The 20,020-nt window shown below is 42.9% G+C and overlaps 1 protein-coding gene across 6 annotated transcripts; it reads left to right on the top strand.

Moving 5' to 3' along the window:
• The first annotated feature begins 795 nt into the window (after positions 1 to 795).
• msi1b (musashi RNA binding protein 1b) lies at positions 796 to 17,304 on the top strand. 6 transcript variants are annotated; one of them, XM_076104609.1, is made up of 14 exons: positions 796 to 869; positions 1,175 to 1,215; positions 1,767 to 1,848; positions 1,994 to 2,078; positions 7,216 to 7,257; positions 9,211 to 9,303; positions 12,392 to 12,440; positions 12,920 to 13,002; positions 13,090 to 13,207; positions 14,149 to 14,229; positions 15,636 to 15,692; positions 16,071 to 16,133; positions 16,440 to 16,591; positions 17,263 to 17,304. In XM_076104609.1, exons 1-14 carry the CDS (start codon positions 811 to 813, stop codon positions 17,302 to 17,304), a joined length of 1,047 nt encoding a protein of 348 aa, XP_075960724.1. In that variant the 5' UTR covers positions 796 to 810. The 6 variants fall into 6 exon arrangements, with proteins under 6 accessions (XP_075960724.1, XP_075960721.1, XP_075960719.1 ...); XM_076104606.1 differs by having other exon boundaries at positions 811 to 869; positions 16,071 to 16,120; positions 16,451 to 16,591; XM_076104604.1 differs by having other exon boundaries at positions 811 to 869; positions 16,440 to 16,607; positions 17,246 to 17,304.
• Positions 17,305 to 20,020: the final 2,716 nt, after the last annotated feature.

Below are 20,020 nucleotides of genomic sequence, written 5' to 3'. Positions count from 1 at the left end.
TATAAATGCACTCCAAAGACCGTCAATATAAGACATTCGTATTTTTAAGGCATGCAGCTACAGCGCAGTACTAAAGGTTCCTCCAAGGAAAGACTGGCCTACTAATAGCCACTGATCACTCAGAACAGAAAATATAAAACAAGCAAATAGTTCTTGGTCTATTATCTTGGTCTATCAGCAAATTGGAGCAGTCTTTTTGCATTGGTTGGATATCAATTATTGTTTCATAACAGTTACTTACTTTTAGCTAAACAGTGCTCATCAGTGACATTTAACTTTCTATGCAAACTTCCAGAGTTCTTTGAAATATTTGATGAATAAAGAGTAAAATGCAAAAACAATGTGTGCATGAAGGATATTCATGCACATGCAATTTAGTTGATACCGTATTGCCTGTTACTTTTCATAAATGAGTAATCAAGTACATTGTTTTCGCATTTCTCTATACAGAGTTTGCATGCAGGCCTACTACACGTCCCTGATTTTGACAGCCCGAAAGGTCACTTCTATCTGTACAACGCACCATCAGGGATTTATTTTGGAAGGGTGCAGCGGAAGCGGCGTGGTTGGTAGCTGTGTCTTTGACGCCGGGGCCGCGTGCCTCGGTGGTGGGATGAGAGAGAGAGACAGCAGCGGGATTGACCGACTGGAGGAGGAGGTGGAGTCTGTCCCAGCCTGCATCTGGCCCGCTCCCCTCTCTGTCACCCCGGGCCAAACCCGCCCAGCTCCTCTCTCACTCAATCTGTTCTCCCGCACGGCTCGGCTCGGACACACGCAGCTCTCACTCACAACACACAGCGAGGACCCGGAATGGAGACGGAAGGGAGCCAGACCAGCCTGTCCACCACGGACTCCCCTCACGACCCCTGGTAACGAAAAAAACAACAACTTTTAGGAAACTCTCTTACCGACATATGCTCAGGAACAAACCGGGCATTCTGCAAAGGGGGACTCTGGTCCGCTCTGCAACCAGACTCACACACCTCCACACAGAGAGCCTTCATCTAAAATCAGAAATGATAAACTCTAAAATGACGTCTTGACCTCCACGACTACACTTCTTAATTTAAAACCTCAATACCAAATTTGTCTTACTGTATAATATATAAATATTAATCAACCTGAATCCTCCTTTTATGAATATGCAAAATGTTTTCTCTCTTCTTTTCCACAGCAAAATGTTCATAGGTGGACTCAGCTGGCAAACAACACAAGGTAAATCTGTTTCCACCACTTCCTCTTCCAAAAATGACCATCAATCTGTCTTTGAAACTCCTGGCATGGATCAGATGGAACTAATGGAAACTTATTTTAAAAGCTGTATTTCGTAATACTCCTGCTTGCTTACATTGGATTTGTTTATTTGTTTTCCCTTCTTTGAGTTGTGAGTGTAAATCCTGCTCCAGAATGAATGCACCCATTCAGAACTACCATGGAATGAATGAGGGATTCTTTAAAGCTCCTTAAAAATGGGGAAATCAGATTATTCAATTTGTAATAAGATGAGAAATTTTACTTGGAATTATAGTTCATAATAATTGTTCAATAGGTTTTCTGAGTCCTGATTACAGGTCATCATTCTATGACTGATTTAATTTAAAAAATGTATGAACTTTGGTGAGGGAAATCTCAGCAGAGTGAAACAGTTAAGACTCTCTTTCGCCAAACTCTTTGCTGATTTGATTATTAAAAAAAGTTGTAATTTCTTCTTAACCTCTTGATTCATAAATGAACGTGTGTCCTCTCCACCTTGTTTGGTTTCCCAGAGGGTTTGAAGGAGTACTTCTGCAAGTACGGCGAGGTGAAGGAGTGTATGGTGATGCGAGATCCGGTTACTAAGCGCTCGAGGTGAGGGAACTGCGAGGCCGGCTTCTACGCCGGAGCTGAAAGTTTATCTGACCTCTGTGATTCCTCTCTGCTCGTAACGTATCATTACATGTCACCATCAGTTTCTGTGTCATTAATACCTTCTCCCCCTCCCTGATGTCTGCAGAGGTTTTGGATTCGTCACCTTTGTTGATCAGCCTGGCGTGGATAAAGTTTTGGCCCAAACCAGGCACGAGTTGGACTCAAAAACAGTGAGTTCTCTGTATTTACTTCCCACCACCGGCTAATCCCATTGCTTAGTGTTTGATTAGTGGATTTTCCAATAATCCGCTACAGAGGTGTATCATTGCTGCATTTTTAGTACTTCTTACCAAGGGTTCCCCTATGCCGATGTTTTTCTGTGTCCGCTGCCACAACTCAGATGGGAGCACTTTACATGGTTGAGTCAGTAGTCGACAGTGGAGACACATTGGAGAATGTGCTCCGTCTTCACTCTTCGGCCAAAACGGCAAGCAAATGTCACCCAGTGTCAATTTCCATAGAAACAAGGGGAACCGGACAGAGTTGCTCTCACTGCCAAATTTTTTATTTTGGTCTCTCGGAAGAGTGAACCAAAAAACTTTCTTTCTGCTTTTTTTTTTCTGTCCCAAGGGGTAGAATTGCCCCCCCCCCCCCAAAAAAAAGTTTCTCAATGAAACCAGCAAATGAAACCTGAAACCATCAAGGTGTGAAAGCAGAAAACAAACAGAAAAAAAACTTCCTGCTGATCTCAGGAAAAGTAAAACTGTGGATATAGTGATGAGGAACTCAGGCCTTTCACCTATGTGAATTGTAACTTAAAATGCATTAATCGCCTGTGTTGCAGTGTGTGTGTGTGTGTGTGTGTGTGTGTGTCTTTTTGTCAGTAATGAATGTGGGTCGGTCCTGGAACAATGTGGCCCGTTGGTCACCATAGGGACCATTGCCCCCGCCTCTCTCCTCTGTGGGAGTGGGGATGGCTGCTGGTTAGTCACTGTATTGAAATGAGGGGAGGCTATTTCTTCTTTCCTCTTTTGTGCTCTGAGCGATGCACCTTCTCAAATCTTTAGAGAATAAGTGGAGGTGCTGAAGAAAGAAATCAGACAAAAAGAAGGGGAACAAAACCAAACCTGTTGTTTGCTGTAGAAAGTTAGAAGGAAATGAGAAATGTTTGTTATGATGAATCCAAAATTAGGAAGGGTGCAATCAAACTGAATTTAGTTTTCCCCAGTGCCCTACTGCTACGGTGTCACTTGCAGGCACAACAGCTATGACAAGTAGAGGCATCATGGTTGGACGCCACTAACTCGCCATGGGGTTTGTTGCCATAGTGACCCCCCCCCCCCTCCCCCCTCCCCTCCACAGTTGAAGAATGGTTCTGTCACAGAAGAAAAGAAAAAGGAAGATAACAATGCACATCGTTTACAATCATTTCTCGGATACCAGAAATCAAGACGGCATAAGCGGTCACAGATATTGGCGGTCATGATACTGACGGTTTATCCTCTCCTGATAAACGACTTATTAAGTTTATTTATGGAAGAGGCCGGCGGTGATGATTCCCTCCTTTTTTCATTTTAATTTCTCCTCTTAACTTCCGCGTGCGTTAACCGTGCGTAGCCTCGTGGGCCGCGGCAGGGCCCCTTGTGGCCCGGCAGTCGGGTGTGTCGGTGGCGTTCGGGTGGGGGCTGTGTGGCAGCCTCAGAGAATGTGTGTTTGGCGTGGAGAGGGCTCAGTGATCAGCCACAGGGGTTGGATGGTGAGTAGAGTAGGCCTTTTTAGACCGCTCACCCTGCCCCCCTCTACCTCTCTCTCCCATGCTAACAGGTTATCCTGTTAGAGAGGGGAGAGAAAAGTTCTCCAGTGGCAACAGAAAGAATGTGCCATGCTGTGACCGACTGAACCGCTCCGGCACTGGAATTAACAGAGCTTTGCACAGCCCAGAGTCTGAAGAGCAAATACAGTGCTGCAGAGGAATTTATTGGTACTTATTGTGTTGAAGGACAGATGCAGCCCGGTTTTGACCACTTTAGGAAGGCAGGTTTTCTACTGTGATTTATGTTACTGCTGCTCTGCTAGTTGCCCCTCTGGATGCCCTCCCAGCTTCCTGCTATCTGTAAAGTTAGTGACGGCCGATGCAAACTGCACCTTTTGTGGGACAAAGTTTCCATTCAATTGCAGCTCCAAGGTGCACAGCGGAGAGGTTTACAACAACGTCACAGAGCTCTTTGCAGAGTTGCATCAGGCATATGTGTGTGTGGCCCCCGTTAACCATTTCCATGCTGACCTGAGTGGAAAGAAGAGGGGGGGGGGGGGGCAGGATAACTCCATTTGTGATTAGTATGGCTCTCCTAACTAATAGGATTGGAGTCAACAAGCTTGAGTTGTTCCTCAGAGATGTTGAGCGCTACCCAATCGGCATGTTGCGTTAAGTGTGTTCCCAGCTCAGGCTGTGACGGGCAGCGCGCTCGACTGACTGTTCCATAGCCGGGATATAGTTGGTCAAAGGGGATTGCCCTGATTTCATAAACCTCTCTTGGAATTACATTCAGCTTCATCCCTGTTACCTTGTTGCGAGTGTGGAGAGGTTATGCCTCTTCCCAACCAACGCCTCTGACATCTTCACGTCTCTCTGTAGAAGAAAGTTAAAGACTCCCTCTAGCCATGTTATATGACGTATGTTGTGGATTCATAATTTGTGTCTGTTTTTTTTCCACAAAAAAAAGTTCAATTACCTCAATAAAAATTCTCGATACTTATTCTCCCGCAATGAAATTTTTTAGATATACAAATATTTTTTTGTTACATTACAAAAATCTCAGCGCACTATAGTTTCAGGTTTCCACACTCGTGTAATTTGCATACTGGGCCGCGATTGGCTATCATACAAGTTGTGACAAATCATGTTTGTTCGTAAACTTCTTAAAGTCAGATTTTAGGTAAGTACAACGAGACATCCTCCCTCATCCGATGACTGTCAAACTGCACAGTGAAGCTCAAACATCCTGCCGAATTAACAATAAGCAAAACACATTTCTGTTGAGCGGAGGGGGATTTTATATACATCTCATGACTTTGCTATGATCAACTTTTTTTTCCCCTCCACGAAAACAAACCAATTTCAGCCACTTTTTGTCTTTTAATGTCCACTATTTCCTCCCCACGGATGTGCTGTGTGCTGCCATTTGTTTGATTTTGTTTGTTTGTGTGTGTCTGTTTGTTTTTGAATGTGCACAGGAGTGTTGGACATCAGGAGGGTTGGTGACCGGAGGTGACTATCAGAGTAGTCTAGCCACCATAGAAACTAAACAGTAGACTCTGCATCTGATCCTCCAGTCTTAGCCTATAGTCTTCTCACTCTGCTCTCTAGAACAAAAGAGAAAAAGAAGAAAAAACAAACGGTGATGTCAACTCTTATTCAAGTAGAAACAACACTGTCACCCTGACTCTGGTAAACGCATGTTGTTTGCCATAGAGGCTCTAGCTGTCTACTGTAGTTCAACTCTACCCTCTCATGGTTACGGACTAATCTTAGCGCTGTACTGTCTCACCATCTGTTAGTGTAACAGCAGTACAGTGTGGAGTAGTCTAGTTGTTCTCTAGCTCTGTTAGACCAGTATAGACTAATATAGAGGTCTCAAATTCCAATTTTACAGCCTGTCTATGATTGCATCCTCGTGGCATGGTGTGGTTCTCTCTCCAATCTTAACCGTGGTGACATTCAGTGGGCTCGACCATATATTTTGTACACATTTCTATTGTTTGTGTTTGTAGTTGTAGTGTAGAGATTAATATAAAAAAAAAGGCCTAGCTGGTGCTTCTTCCTGGGTGTAAACGTAAGGAGCAGCAGGGCAGAGGACGATCGGCATCACCTAAAAGCGTGCAGGAGGATGAATGGTCGCTGTTGTTGTCATCGCTTCCGTCCATAGCCGATGGAGGCAAAAACAAACAAACACAAACAAACAAAATTGGGTGGATCTTGCCGTCAGTGTGGTTTGAGTGACGGCTCCCTTTTTCTCTGTCCCCGTCCTCCTCTCCCTCCTCGGTCCGCTCACTCTCTTTCGGACGCGCTTGTCCTCCCCCTCGGGCTCTCCTCGCCTGAGGTGAGGCGTGTTTGTGATTGTAGTGCCCGTGTGAGATTCCAGGAGATCACATGTCACATGATGGTGATGAGAGAGGCAGGAGTTCACAGGACATTTCCAGGCATTCCACCTGAGCACAGCTGCACACACACACACACACATACACGTGTACAATCAAGTACAATTCTTACATCGTCACATACTGGAATATAAACACAAGCAAGCACATACAAAAAAACGTGGGATAAAAGCACATTCACGTTGCACATAGATGCACAAACACTGAAGGTTGTATCCTTGTTTTTATGCTAATATAAATGAGTGTGATCGTATTTCAGATTAAACATCACAAACAGATGTACAGTAAGTTCTATGAAGATAGGATGTTTTAATGGTTGTCACATGCCCAAATTGTAAAAAAAAAAAAATGTAATAATAATTCACTTACACCCAAGGTAGTTCTGCTTTTCCTTGCCCAGGTTTTGGGTATCTGTCATTTCGATTTTCTTTCCATAAACAATGTTGCAGTTACTTTGGATAAATCTCAGACCTCACTGTGTCCAGTTTTCATTTTAACTACTTTCTACCAAATGAACAGCTCCCATAAGAACTATTGGCAGCATGTTTTGTGTGTCATCAAGAGTAAAAGCAACATTGTTTCTGTAAAGAGATGTTACATTTTTAAAGTATCATTTGTAATGGCTAATCTCTCAACCTGGGTAAATAGAAGCAAAACCATCTGCAACTGAATACCACGAGAGGAAAGCTGATTTTTTTTTTTATGTCATTTCTGTGAACCAACCTTCAGTGGAAATTATTCAAATGTATTATCGCTTCCTGCATCTTAAATATATTCTCCTTTATCCGTCATCTGCTGCTACATCGATGTCAACGTACACCAGGACATAGTCAGCACCTGGTCTACTGGCTGAAGCAGGTTATAATGAGAAAACATCACCGATGGGTGTTGATTTGAGAACATACTGTTCATTTGATGTCAACTTCATCACAACTTTCCTTCACAATTATAAATGGTGTCATTCTGTTTTCCAGGCCCGAGAGTGATGATCCTTAAAAAGACAGGTGTCTTTACCGTCACTGCTTTGATTTAGGATTGGTGAATAATACATGGAATAATAACATGGATTTGTTGCACCTTCATCGTTAAAGAATGAAAGATGAGGCTGTGACGTCTGAGAACACCAAAGGAAGGCGACAGGTTGCTGTGTCATCTGTGTCGTGACACAACACTAACCGTTCCTCTCTCTTTCTGTATTCTCTCCCGCAGATCGACCCTAAGGTGGCGTTCCCTCGCAGAGCTCAGCCCAAGGTGAGTCAAAGCGTCTCCCTGTGTTGGTTTCACATGCATTGTTTGCAGCGGGCGAGTGTGTGCCTCTTAGCGTCGCTAATGCCCCGTAATCTGATGAACACGAGCAGCGCTGACGTCACTGAACTGTTTTGTGATCATGTGTTAACAACAAAAGTTGACAACTTTAAAGACGCTCATTATTGTCAAGCTCACCTAAACGTCGGTATTGTGTTTCAAGTACGCTGTGTCCTGATCCAGTTTGTCTCTTTCATGAACAACAACATGGTGAGAAAGAGAAAGGATACCTTAGTGAGGCAAACAGCGTGAAGGAATACTGGTAGTGTAGCTACTGCAATATATATCGATAGAATATCGATATTGTGGAATTAGGCTAGGGATCGTCTTGGATTTTGAATATTGCAATATGTAAATATTTTTCAAAAGCACCAATAGTCAAGCTTTCAACCCATCGTCGCAATATCGATATCAAGGTATTTGGTCAAAAATATTGACAAATTAGATTATTCGATTTCCTCCATATCACCCAGCTCTACATGTAGCCTTGTACCATTCACAAAATGAACACAACAAATTTCCAGAAATGTCTGCAACAAGTGCCGTATGTGATGTATTGTGCAAGGATAAAATGATTATACATAAAAGACCAACATGAAATTGATGAATGTGCTTTTCATGGACAGTATAGTCCCATGATGCAGCGCACAATGGAAATACAAAGTGAAGCACACAGTGCAGAAAGAAATTAAGGTTAAAAAAAAAATAGTATTTTACTTTGAAATTTGTAGTAATGTTGTAATATCCCAGTGCGGCTTACATTAATACAAAGCTTGACTCATATGCTGTACAAAACTAGTTATTGTCTCTTGTATGCTCAATACATTCCACTGTATATTGTTTAGTGTTATTAAATTCTAATGGATGTCAGGCACACGTCCAGTTGATGCGTGTAAATCCCACAGACGACCTGCTTCCTTGTGTCTGATTCCTCTCTATATTTTAAGAAACTTGCATCCACTCCCAGTGAACTAACAACAATATATGTTACATTTAGATGAAGTGTCAAAGTATATGTAACCTGTGCCGTGAGATGCTGCTCGTCTTGCTCTTTGTGTGTCTGACTGAGCGAGCTCATTTTGCTATGAAAGAAAATAAAAGTGATGCAAAAGATGCAAAATAATTCAAGTGTAAACCCAGGCTTTGCTCTGTGTCCATCACAGGAAAAACTGCTTTTTATTCAAAGATTGTGTGTAATGTAAGACAGCCAACGTCACACAAGAAACCGACGTACGGGAGAGTTTTTTGTTATCCTGTTTGGGCCTCAAGTGAAAGTGTTAAACCGTCCCCAAAACAGTGTTTAGTAATGACCCCCACAAAGCTAAATGATGTTATGGAATATAATCATTAATGTGTGTGTTTGTATTAAACATAAATACGGTCGCTCAGAGAAAAGTTTTGTGATTATTTTAAAGCCTCCTTAGATCGAGCTGTATATAGTACACCACACAGATAAAGGAATAGTAACCATGTTGTAAAAACACTTTTCATTTAATTGCTCAAACAATACATTACATTACTTTTTTCGTGTCAATGCTCAAGTTTTTATTTGATTAAGTTTAAGTTCCACCGAAAGAGAGTTTTCTGCTATTTCTCATCTAACTGAGCTTTTAATGAGAGGATAATGAATATTGTTTTTGCACTTGATTTTTGTAATGTAGTAACAATTACAGTAACAGGACAAATCAATCCTGGTGTGTAACTGAGTAATGTACATTTGACGCGAATAATACAATTGATTTATTTTAAAGTAGAGTGGCCTAGGATTGTATTGTTGAGACAAAGTAATTTTAAGCCTTATCTTACTAGATATATATTATATAATAAGAAATGTACAAGATGATAACAGACAGTCCGAAGAAACAAATGTGTTCATCTGTGCCTTTCCTCTTCTTACAGTTAGTGACTCGAACCAAGAAGATCTTTGTGGGAGGCCTGTCAGTGAACACAACCATCGAGGACGTGAAACAGTACTTTGACCAGTTTGGGAAGGTGAGAGATATTTTAAGAGTGTTAAAGTTGTTGGGATGTCACACTGTGGTGGAAATGTTTGACAGAACATCGGCGAAATTGATCAGAATGGAACTAAGGATTACAGTCTCGTTGGTATTTGTGCAGAAACAAATCAACAGTTTATGGAACACGTAGTCCAACATCCCACCAGCTCTGCCGAGTCTGATTCACCGCAAATTCGCTGAGAAAAACTTCACTTGGAGTCGAGCGACCGCCTTGAAGTGAAGGGGTTACTGCGAGGAGGAGGAGGAGGGCGAGAAAGGAGGGAGAGAAAACGCTTGCAGAGGGTAGGAAGGGAAAGAATAACGAGGCCGAGAGGCTCCGGGAGCAGCAGGCGAAGTTAGGGGGACTTGAAGAGCGGAGAGAGGGGAGGGGGGGGGGGGGGGGAGAGAAAAGTTTTGTGGTGAGTGTGTGGTGATGGCGAGGAAGGAGGAGGGATTATCAGAATCTGAATTAATCTGATGTAACAGCTGCTCCTACCCACAACCCCCTCCTGGCCCGTTACCGTGGTGACCTGGCTTGCCCATTGTCCCCAAGTAATTCTGTGGGTAAGGGGGTTTTGTTCTGATGGAGGAGGGACGAGGTGGTGTTTGGGGGTGTTAGCATGAGTGTGCGTGAGTTGGGCGGGGGTCAACTCAGTAGTTTAGTACCAATAAATTTAAGTCGACCGAATGCTCAAAGACCTGCCTTCGTTAAGCCTTAATTTACGCATTTGTTTGTGTGTTTTTAATATTTCTTTATGAAGTTTTGTCCAAGTTCTTGGATATTCTGAGGGCTCTGACAGAAGTGAGGCAGAGAATAGATGATGGGCTGACAAAGGCCGCGACAAGAGGGAGGGCCTGATTGAGAGAGGTTTGCGGAGGCGTAAGAGAGGGAACTGGGGCAAAGATGGTGTTTTAGGGGGGCTTACGGGGGCCATTATGTCTCTGTACAAAGCTAGACAAATATTTTGTTAGTTTGTCCAGAAGTTATCTGCATACTGGAAGTTTCTGGACTGTTTACACTCCTAAATGGGTACTGTAATGGGAAACTGACCATCAATAATAAGTGTGCCATGTGAGATTTGGTTGATTTTGTGCAAAACAAATTAGACAAAACAAAACAAAAAATCATATAAACTTTTTACAGCAAAGCGTAAATCTGCACCTCGAGCTCTTAGAACTTTTCAAAGTCAAACATGCGAAGACTCCGTTTTAGCCACTGCGTTTCCGACTGCGTGGCACTTTATTTTCAGTGCCAAAGGTTTGGCCTCGAGTTTCCCCGTGCTCCCTCCTCAATCATAACGTCTAGATGAATTTTGCCGAGAGAGATATCGAGGGGATGGATGGTGAAATGTAGGCTCCAGCCATCCATGGAAGTTCCTGATTAGACTGCCTCACTGGACCTTTTGTGTCCCGTCCTGGTGAGGACAAAGGAGCGCGGAGAGGGATGGGCAGGGGATAACAGGGAAGATGAGAGGAGGGGGAAAAAAAAAAGGATAAGAGGGAATATTGTCCGGCGGTACGCCATTAAAATATGCAGCGTTTAAAACATCAAGCAATGATGTGCAATTGACTCAGTGTGCGGTGTTCAACTGGAACTGCAGGCGTTGTTGTGATGTTTCAATTGCATCTCCCAGAGCGCTCGTGTGTCCTTGTTGGGATTGTCTAGGTTCCCGTGTGTTTGACTTCTTAACTCTCGCTCTCTGAACAATTGATTGTTTAAATATGTGTCAATATGAGGAGTTTCTACTGTCAGGCCCTTTTGGATAAAAGTGTCAGCTAAATGGCAAAGATAAAGAGTGTTCTTGCAGAGATAGAGCATTGAACATGTTGCTGGCATTGAGCAAAATGTCAGTCTGGAAGGAAGCATTGACTTGAGAGCATCAGAGTAACAGGTCCCCTTTCACACTGACACTCCTCACCTTTGACCTTTCTGTAGGCAAACTGCCCTTAGGGGTCCACACACACACAGACACACACACACACACACACACACACTCACAGTGTGCTGTGTGACTATGTGACTATGACAAATTATTCAGTGGCCTATATCCAGTAAACTTATTATAGACAGAGCACAGATTCATTTACCAAATGTTTATTTGGACCTGTGTATGGAGTATAAACATGTCAGCTTTTTAGAAGAGAGAAGGGGGGGGGGGGGGGGACGACAGCAAAAGAGTAGGTCAACTTTGACATTACAAACTCACTCTGTGTGTGTGTGTGTGTGTAGAATAGACACCTGTGTCTTTGCTCTATAAAGGGAGGCCAGTCCGGAGGGAGAGGTCAAAGGGAGAAGAGGAGGAGGAATTATAGCTGACTGTGCCAACAAACAAAGCCTCCAGGCCTCTTTGTTCTCCCTCTCCTTTTGTCTCTTCTTTCTCCTCCCTTTCCACTCTGACCCAATCTTTTTTTTTTTTTTCTTCCCCTCTCTTACAGGACTCTCTGTTCTCTCTTTCACCATATCTCCACCTGTCGCTATTCCTCTCGCTATCAGCTCTCCCCTCTCATCGAGTCTCCACCTGCCCACAGGATTCACCTTTCTGCTAACCACTGGCTCCATTCTTTTTTCAGTGTTTCTCTCTCTGCGGCCCACTTTGTCTCACTGGCACTCTCCCACTATTCATAGAGCATATTTGATGTTGGCTCGAGCTCTTTCATATGGACTTCTTGTACAGTTGCCATGGGAATGCCAAACTTTGGGAGGGGGGGAAGGCGGCGGATTATGGGCTCTCTGTGAGAAGGACTGTGACCGGGGCAGTTTAGCAGCAAATACGACTTCCAACTTTTCATGCCACCCATTATGTCCACTGGTCTTATACAGCACCAGGGCTTGTTGTTCAGTATTTCTTCATGTTCCTGCCTTTGCCCCCTCTGCCTCCTTTCTGTAACCTGTCGCTCGTCTCCAGTCCTCTCCCTCCCTCCGTCCCTCCTTCCCCCTCCTTTCTGTCCATCTGTTGCTGAGCCTCCCTGCAGAACTTGAGAAGGGCTGAGGTCAGGCAATATGCTGCGTGGCAAGAGAGAGAGAGAGAGAGAGAGAGAGAGAGCGCCTGCCTAAAAAAACTGTGTTGTTTGTCTGCCCCCAGGTCGACGATGCCATGCTCATGTTCGACAAGACCACCAACAGACACAGAGGTGAGACAGACTGACCCATCTCCATGTCCGTTCAATCCCTACATCTCTCCTCGTCTTCGTTGGTTTACTACTCTTCCTCCGGTCCTTCCAGGGTATCTATTGATCACCCTCCACCCCCCACGGGCCTCCTTCCTGTGGGCTGAGCTGGAGGAGGCGAACGGGGCTAGTCTAATTAGCCAGTCCGTTAATCTGGATCAGGATAAAGCCTCCTTAAGCACCTCCTCCCCACCCTGGGACTGATCGATTATGACAGCCTACCGGCTTTGCCCGGGCCTTCTGGCCAGGAAGGGAGGGAAGAAAGGATGAGTGCAGAGTAGCAGCATTGAAAGGGGGGGAAGGGGGGCAAATGTGTTAAGCGGCTATTACAGCACTGATTACTGGAGACTATTAGCCGTGCTTCTGCACAGAAAAGCCTACTGTCTATCTCCCCCATACTGTGTGAAATGTTCTTACTCATGAACTTGCCTTGTCCTCTCCAGGGTTTGGCTTTGTGACGTTCGAGAACGAGGATGTTGTGGAAAAAGTCTGCGAAATCCACTTCCACGAGATCAACAACAAAATGGTGAGCAGCTCGATTTGTGGAAGACTTCTAGTATCAGCATGTCATGTAGTAGCTAGAAGTAATGATTTGTGTTTTGCTTGGAAACAGGTGGAGTGTAAGAAAGCTCAGCCCAAAGAGGTGATGTCCCCCACGGGCTCAGCCAGGGGGCGCTCTCGTGTGATGCCCTATGGAATGGACGCCTTCATGCTGGGCATTGGTATGCTAGGTAAGGTGGTATTGATCAGGACAGGAAGGATGTGGCAGCATACATGAACATGACAATAAGTATTCCTGCGCTAAGACCGCAGCTGTCTGAAAGGTCACATGGTGCCTCATGGGGAGAAAGCTGACCGCTGAACTGGTCACAACTCTCCACCATGCAGCCTTGATCACTTGAGACCTCAGATTAGAAGTGGCGTGAAAAACAAGCCTCCTGCTTTGTCGAAACAGTTCAGAGCTGTGAATATTAAGTTATCGGCAGTGTTTTTCACTGTGCTTTTATTTACTTTTGGAAATCTCCCTCCGCATTTTACAGTTTTCAACTCAAGCTGACTAGTACTCCTCATGACGGGTAAACTGAATCTCAGGTGTAAAATAGTGGAATGGCCCTTTAATAATTCTGATCTTGTTGACTTGAACGTTTTTTTTTTGAACGTCCTTTTTGTTTACAGCGGTGCCAATCCATTAACAGATCTTAACAGGAGGACCGGTTTGTGCATCTGAAGCTAAACTTACCAATGCTGCCTCCTGCTGTTCAGTCTGAGAACAGCTTTGTTTCTCTCCAGTATCTCATTGCTTTGATTAGACAGTGCAGATTAAAGGATATGCCACCACATGCACACAAAAAATTTAAAAATATCAAATTAGTTGTGGTATATTGGGGAGCCCATAATAGATAACATTATTCTCATCCATCTGAATGTTGTTCTGAGGTCGGTTATCCAGGTTAGTGTGTTTTGTACAAAAGAAGATCTCTATGTAGTGTGCACTGCTCAGTCCTTAACTTGTGAAGAAATCCAGACCACAGGTGTAGAATATCACCCATCTGTGTTTTACTGTTAGGGGGCAGCACATCCACACACTTGTTATTTATTTAGTGCATGTGGCCGCTCGTTTTTTTTAGTGTTTGCAAGGATCCAGATGTTAACAGGGATTTTGTTTCTACAGGTTATCCAGGCTTCCAGACAGCCACCTACACCAGTCGGAGCTATGCTGGCATCACTCCTGGATATACCTACCAGTTCCCTGGTAATCACAGCACACTTCTGCTCCGGATACACTCTGTCAACTGAGAAATCGATATTCAGCCATATTTAGTTAGTATTTAGCTAGCAGGTGCAAGTGTTCAGGGTTTCAGCATTACAGGTGCATTGTGATGGGTGAGACAAAAAAGTAAATATCTTTCGAGTTTGGCTCAGTGGTCACCTGTCATACAATGAAAGCACAAACACTAGAATCATCTTTGTGTCCCTTGTAGAATATACACACTTGATCATTTACTACATTTAGGGACAGAAGGGAATAAAAGTTGTGTTCAATGTAGTTAAATATTATTAAATGATAGCAAAGTCTTATTGTTGGTTGCTGAATAATTTTACACAAATTATGATGTTAAAAAATACATTTATGTACGCTACCAGGAAGCATCCATGTTCTGTGTTGGGCCACTGCACATTTAACAGGCGTCTACAGCCATACCAGCAGCTTTGCGTGGCTGTACTTAGGCTCAGCTGAGCTAAATGCTAACAGTGACAATGCTAACATGCTGTCATTTAGCAGGTAGTATTTACAAGTTTCACCATCATAGTTTTGCATGATAGCATGCTAACATTTGCTAATCAGCATTTAACACAAAGTACAGTTCAGGCTGATAGCAGGGATTTGGTCATGAACCAAAGTATTGGAAGAATTTAAATTATGACCTGATGATGGCACGAGAGGAAAAGTCATAGATCTTATCCTCTAGAGATCTATATGCAGCAAATATCACAGCAGTCTATCTAATAGTTGCAGCATAGCTAAATAGGTCTTAAATGCCTGAGCAGCAGGTGAACACGTTTCAATGAACGGATAGTTTTGGTGTAAATACTCCTCTCACCTGATAAATTAACTTTAACCAGTACTGTGTGTTGTTGTCCAGACAGTAGACACACTGTCACAAATACAAACATGTTTCCATAGAAGCACGTGAAACACTGTGAGTGTAAATGGCTGCTTGTAAATATCAGGGAGTGGAATTTGGTGTTTGTGCGTATGGCAGTGTATTTCACTTGAGTGTATGAAGCTAATCTAGGGGTTGCTCCCACTATTAGGTGTTTTGCATATTTATGAAATCAAAGCTCACTCTTGGATTGAAATTGTTGCAACATTTGCTGTATTTTTTTGCTATTTAATACTGATTTTAATACCACTATATTGAAAGCATTCGTCCATCCTTTAACTCCTGTTTGCATCCCTCAAACCTTGTGTGTTACAATATGTGCTCTCCATACCTCCTGTCGTCCCCTCAGAGGGGTTTCCCTGCCTGCCTGCGTGTGTGTGTGTGTGTGTGTGTGTGTGTGTGTGTGTGTGTGTGTGTGTGTGTGTGTGTGTGTTGTCCTTGCTGGTGATGGTGGTGTGTGTGTCTCAACAGCACTCTGATGTTTCTGTTTTAGAGTTCCACTTAGAGAGGACTCCCCTTCTGACTTCACCCCACCCCCCTGAGCTCACAGGTCAGTCAGTCACTCCTCTGGACTTTACAAGCAGCATGTTGTCAGTCTGCTACACTCTTTGGTTTGCATGTTTGTGTTTGTCAGTCCTCCTCGGTCTCTTTCTGAAGGCAGGATCGCTGACAGTAATGAGGACGTTTTCAATTTAAAGGCTCCCTGCAGTGACTTCATCAACCCGTCTGTCGTTGTTTAGTTTCATTATCAGCAATGCTCTCATTGACTGTTTTTACTTCTATGTCTGTGTGTATTCACAAGGCTTCATTGAAATTATCAGAAAGTTCCTGGGGTCACTGGAGAGAGACTTTACTGTTATTAGTTCATTTCTCTGTGTTTGCTCACCAAAACATTGAAGCTGGATCTTTGCCTCTCTTGTCTCTTTAGCCATTCCTCTGACTGCATATGGACCCATGGCAGCAGCAGCAGCAGCAGCAGCAGTAGTTAGAGGTATGAACATTGAAAAGGTTTTTTTCTGGGACCAGCTTCTCAATATACAGAACTCAGAATCAGAAACAGTTTTTATTTCAAAGTAGGTTTGCGCATATAAGGAATTTGTCTCAGAGCAAAAGTCAAGAGAAAACAGGAAAACAAATATAAGAAATTCGTTAAAAAGAGAGTGTGAACCAAAAAAAGTAAAATCACTGTGAGCTAATTGTTATTATGAAAATATTGATGAATGACACTTTAAAAAAAAGTGGGCTCAATATGTTCTTTCACGTGTAAAGAAATTTGTTGTTTTTATTTTGCTTCTAGGCTCCAACCAGTCTCGCTCAGGATTTTTAGGTACGAGCAGCCCGGGGCCGATGGCGGACCTTTATGGGACAGCCAGTCAGGAGTCGGCTGTCAGCAGTTACCTCAGTGCTGCAAGCCCCTCCCCAAGCTCTGGATTCAGCCACAGTTTGGGGGTAAGATATCCTCTCTACTGATTACTTTGTCATTTCAGGAATATTCAGTTCTGTGTTGGACTAGTTTCTGTCCTCATTCCTTATCGTAACATAAAGCTTGAGGTCATCTTTTTTTATTGAAATTACTTTCAACATATTTTGGGAAATACACTTGTTCCCTTTCTTGCCGAGAGTTAGATGAGAAGACTGATACCACTATGATGTCTGTCTATAAATGTGAACCTGTATCCAGCAGCTGGTTAGCTTAGCTTAGCTTAGCATAAAGGCTGGCAACAGGGGGAAACGGCTCGCCTGGCTCAATCCAACGGTAAAAATCTCTAACTCTCTGCAAGAAAGCAAATAACTCTATTTCCCAACTTGTCAAAGTACTGATGTTGAATCCACTACGCTGTAAATAAAACAGGCAGGTCCTGCAACACCATTATTTATTTGAAATGTTTCCAATCACCGCTCTGCTCATCTTTAGCGATACATTTTCCACCATAGAACAATGTTTGTTTTTTGTTTTGGGAGTTGTGGGCCATCATGACTCAGAATATGTGTGCAGTTCTTCTTTCTAACCAAACACTGCAGCAGCTCATTTTTCACCTGATTTGCATCTTCATCCTGAAAGAAGGAAATGAGTCTGAGAACAACTAGTGAACTTGAAACTTGTATGCCTGCTCCCACAGGGCCCTTTGATCGCCACGGCCTTCACCAACGGCTATCACTGAGACTGTAAGCCATCATCTTGTTTAACCTAACATATAGGACTGTTTCATTTGGACTCACCTGTGAGTAACCCAGGTGCTTTTTGTGTCAGTGCAGAGATGTAGACTGAGAGCTGAGAGTTGAAGCTGCTTTGGAGCTGATCTGGCCTGTCTCTGTCCAGTCCACCTCTCTGGCTGGGGCAGCTGAACCCTCACCCCTCAGCCCTCACCCCCCCACCCTGGTCTCAGCCTGAACCCAGCCCACCCTACTGACGCCTCACTTAACTCCCCCTCCTGAGAAAAAAAAAAAGAAGAGAAAGTTCATGAAAGGAGCAAAAAAGTTGATGACTACATGTAATCGCAACACATAAGATGCTGTATTTTTTTGTGTTGTTTTTTTTTCTCCGTCGTTATGTTTCACCATGCTGTTTCTTTTCGTGTGTGATGGCTGCGTTGTTTCTTTATCTGTTTTGGCTGTGTTTTATTGGTTTATTTGACCTCTGAACCTGATCTCTCTGAGATAAGAGGAGACAAATCTCCAGGTGAAGCCTGTTTGATGGTCAGGAGCTGTAATTTGTACTGAAAAACTGTATATTTGTCACTAGTTCATACTGAATTTTAACAAAACATTTGTGATTAATACTCTTTCTTGAAAATGTGTCACAAAGTGTATATCTTGGTAGGTTTTTAACAAAACATTGTTACACTAATAATGGTCAGAAGACAAAGGTCATTAGTCACAGTTACGTAATAGGCCTACATGAGCTGTAAAATTTTGTAAAATATTGTAAATATGACTGGTTTCTTGGAGGGGCTCAGCTGATGTTTGTGTGTGGGAGGTGGGAGGTGAATAAGATTGCTTCTTTCATCAATTGGTATGTGTCGGAAAGCTTGATTGTTACGTATCATAGTTTCACATGGAGGATGTCAAGAACATTTCAGTATGTTTGTCAGTGAATAGTAGACCAGCCACATACTGTATTCCTCACCAGGCATTTTCTACAGAATGTGTCGCTTGATTCTGTTACAGCATTTAAAAACTGCCTCAGAGTTGAAACACTTTGAGTTCAGGGGAAGAGAGGCTGAGTCTGGAACAACACTTTACTTTTGGGGATATATGGGTGTGAGTTAAAAAAACAAAAAAAAAAACATGCTGAATTCTTACTTTGTCATATTGTTGTTTTAACTGTGATGTTCAACATGCTATGATTGTTTGTGAAGGAAGATGAAGGAGTAGTGTGCAGGAGCAGTCATGCACAGTTAACACTGTTGTGACTGATCTGCTCTGCAGGTTGCGTTGATGTTTGCGTGAGCGTGTCATATGGTTTTATACACATTGGTTTCCAATGTGCCATGTGCTGTTTATTTTTTTTGGGGGGGGGGGGGTACCTCAGTTGCAAATGTGAAATTTTAATCTGACTTTTTTATTATTACATTAACATCTACGTCAAAGTGAGGATGATTGAACCTTTTAGAAAGGTGGCTTTTCCAACAAGAAAGGGGGGGGGGGGGGGGTCTTATTAACTCTTGTTTACCTGTCAACCCCCCCCCACCCCTCGCACCCCCAATCCATCACTGCATATCCACTGGAAGTCACAGACTGTAGCAATGTGACAGCTATTTTTAGACCAAAACAATTATGTTCAGAGCTACTAGGACGTTGCACTGGCCGATCACGATAAAATGTGTTTTCCTTCGAATGTTAGCTTAAGAACAAAGCACTCTTCATCTACAAAGTACCAGGTTTTACATTTTGATACACTTGCTCACACTGCTGTGGCCTACCAGGGTAGGTCATACTTTGATGCTGTTTTCACTGAAAAATAACAATCTTGTCAACACTGTAACATTTTCTGATTTTCTTTTTCCTGTCATGTTTATTCCTTTGAAAAAAAAACTTTTTAAAATTCCTAATAAATTATTTTAAAACATTCCATATATGTGTACTGTTTTTTCTTCTTCTTTTGAACGTGAGAACAGAAATGCAAATTTGGCGAAAAGAATGTGTGTCTCATTTATAAAGCTCAAGCTATGTTTTTTGTCCAACAAATTTTGGGCATCATTCTTCATCAGCATTGTGCTGTGTGGTCCTCTGCAGTCAGGATAATCTGAGCTTCGTACAAGGTGAGAGGCTTTCACACATTTTCACGTCACATATAACAAACAAAATGAGGAAACCTCATTTCACTACTGATGCGTTTTTCCTGCTTTGTATAATTGTATAACCGTATGTACACTGTGAAGAGAACAGTTTTGCTATTCTAATACATTCACTTGAGAACTACCAAACCATTTGTAATATATACTATGACCGTGCACTAAATGAATACAAATGTACTCAATTACTATATATTTTCTGTACAAATACTACTAGTTTGTGGAAAATTATAAATTTGTACTAAATTGATATGCATCTTTACTAAATTACTATAACATTGTAAGTTACTATATATTTTCTAAGCTATAAAACTGTCTATAAAAATGTCTCTCAATCCTAAAGTGTTCCAGTCCTTTTCTTGTTTCTACGCAACACCAGCATTCACTCAGTCTGTCTTTCTTCAGTCTGCTCAGACTTTTCGGGCCTCTGATTCCCTCTCATATCTCTCTGCTGGCTGATTTCTCTCTTCCATCATCACTGCTCCACTGCCTCCCCTCCCTCGCCTCCACCTCCACTCTCCCAGTGTCTCAGCCCCGTGCCTCGCCTCTCTGCTTTTACTATCTCGGGGGACGTCCGCCGGTC

The sequence above is a fragment of the Anarhichas minor genome, unplaced genomic scaffold (assembly GCF_050575085.1).
Source record: "Anarhichas minor isolate MPS153535 unplaced genomic scaffold, ASM5057508v1 ptg000030l, whole genome shotgun sequence".
Classification (NCBI taxonomy): Eukaryota; Metazoa; Chordata; class Actinopteri; order Perciformes; family Anarhichadidae; genus Anarhichas; species Anarhichas minor.
The sequence above is the reverse complement of the archived record's forward strand: the minus strand, read 5'-3'. Positions and strand labels throughout refer to the sequence as shown.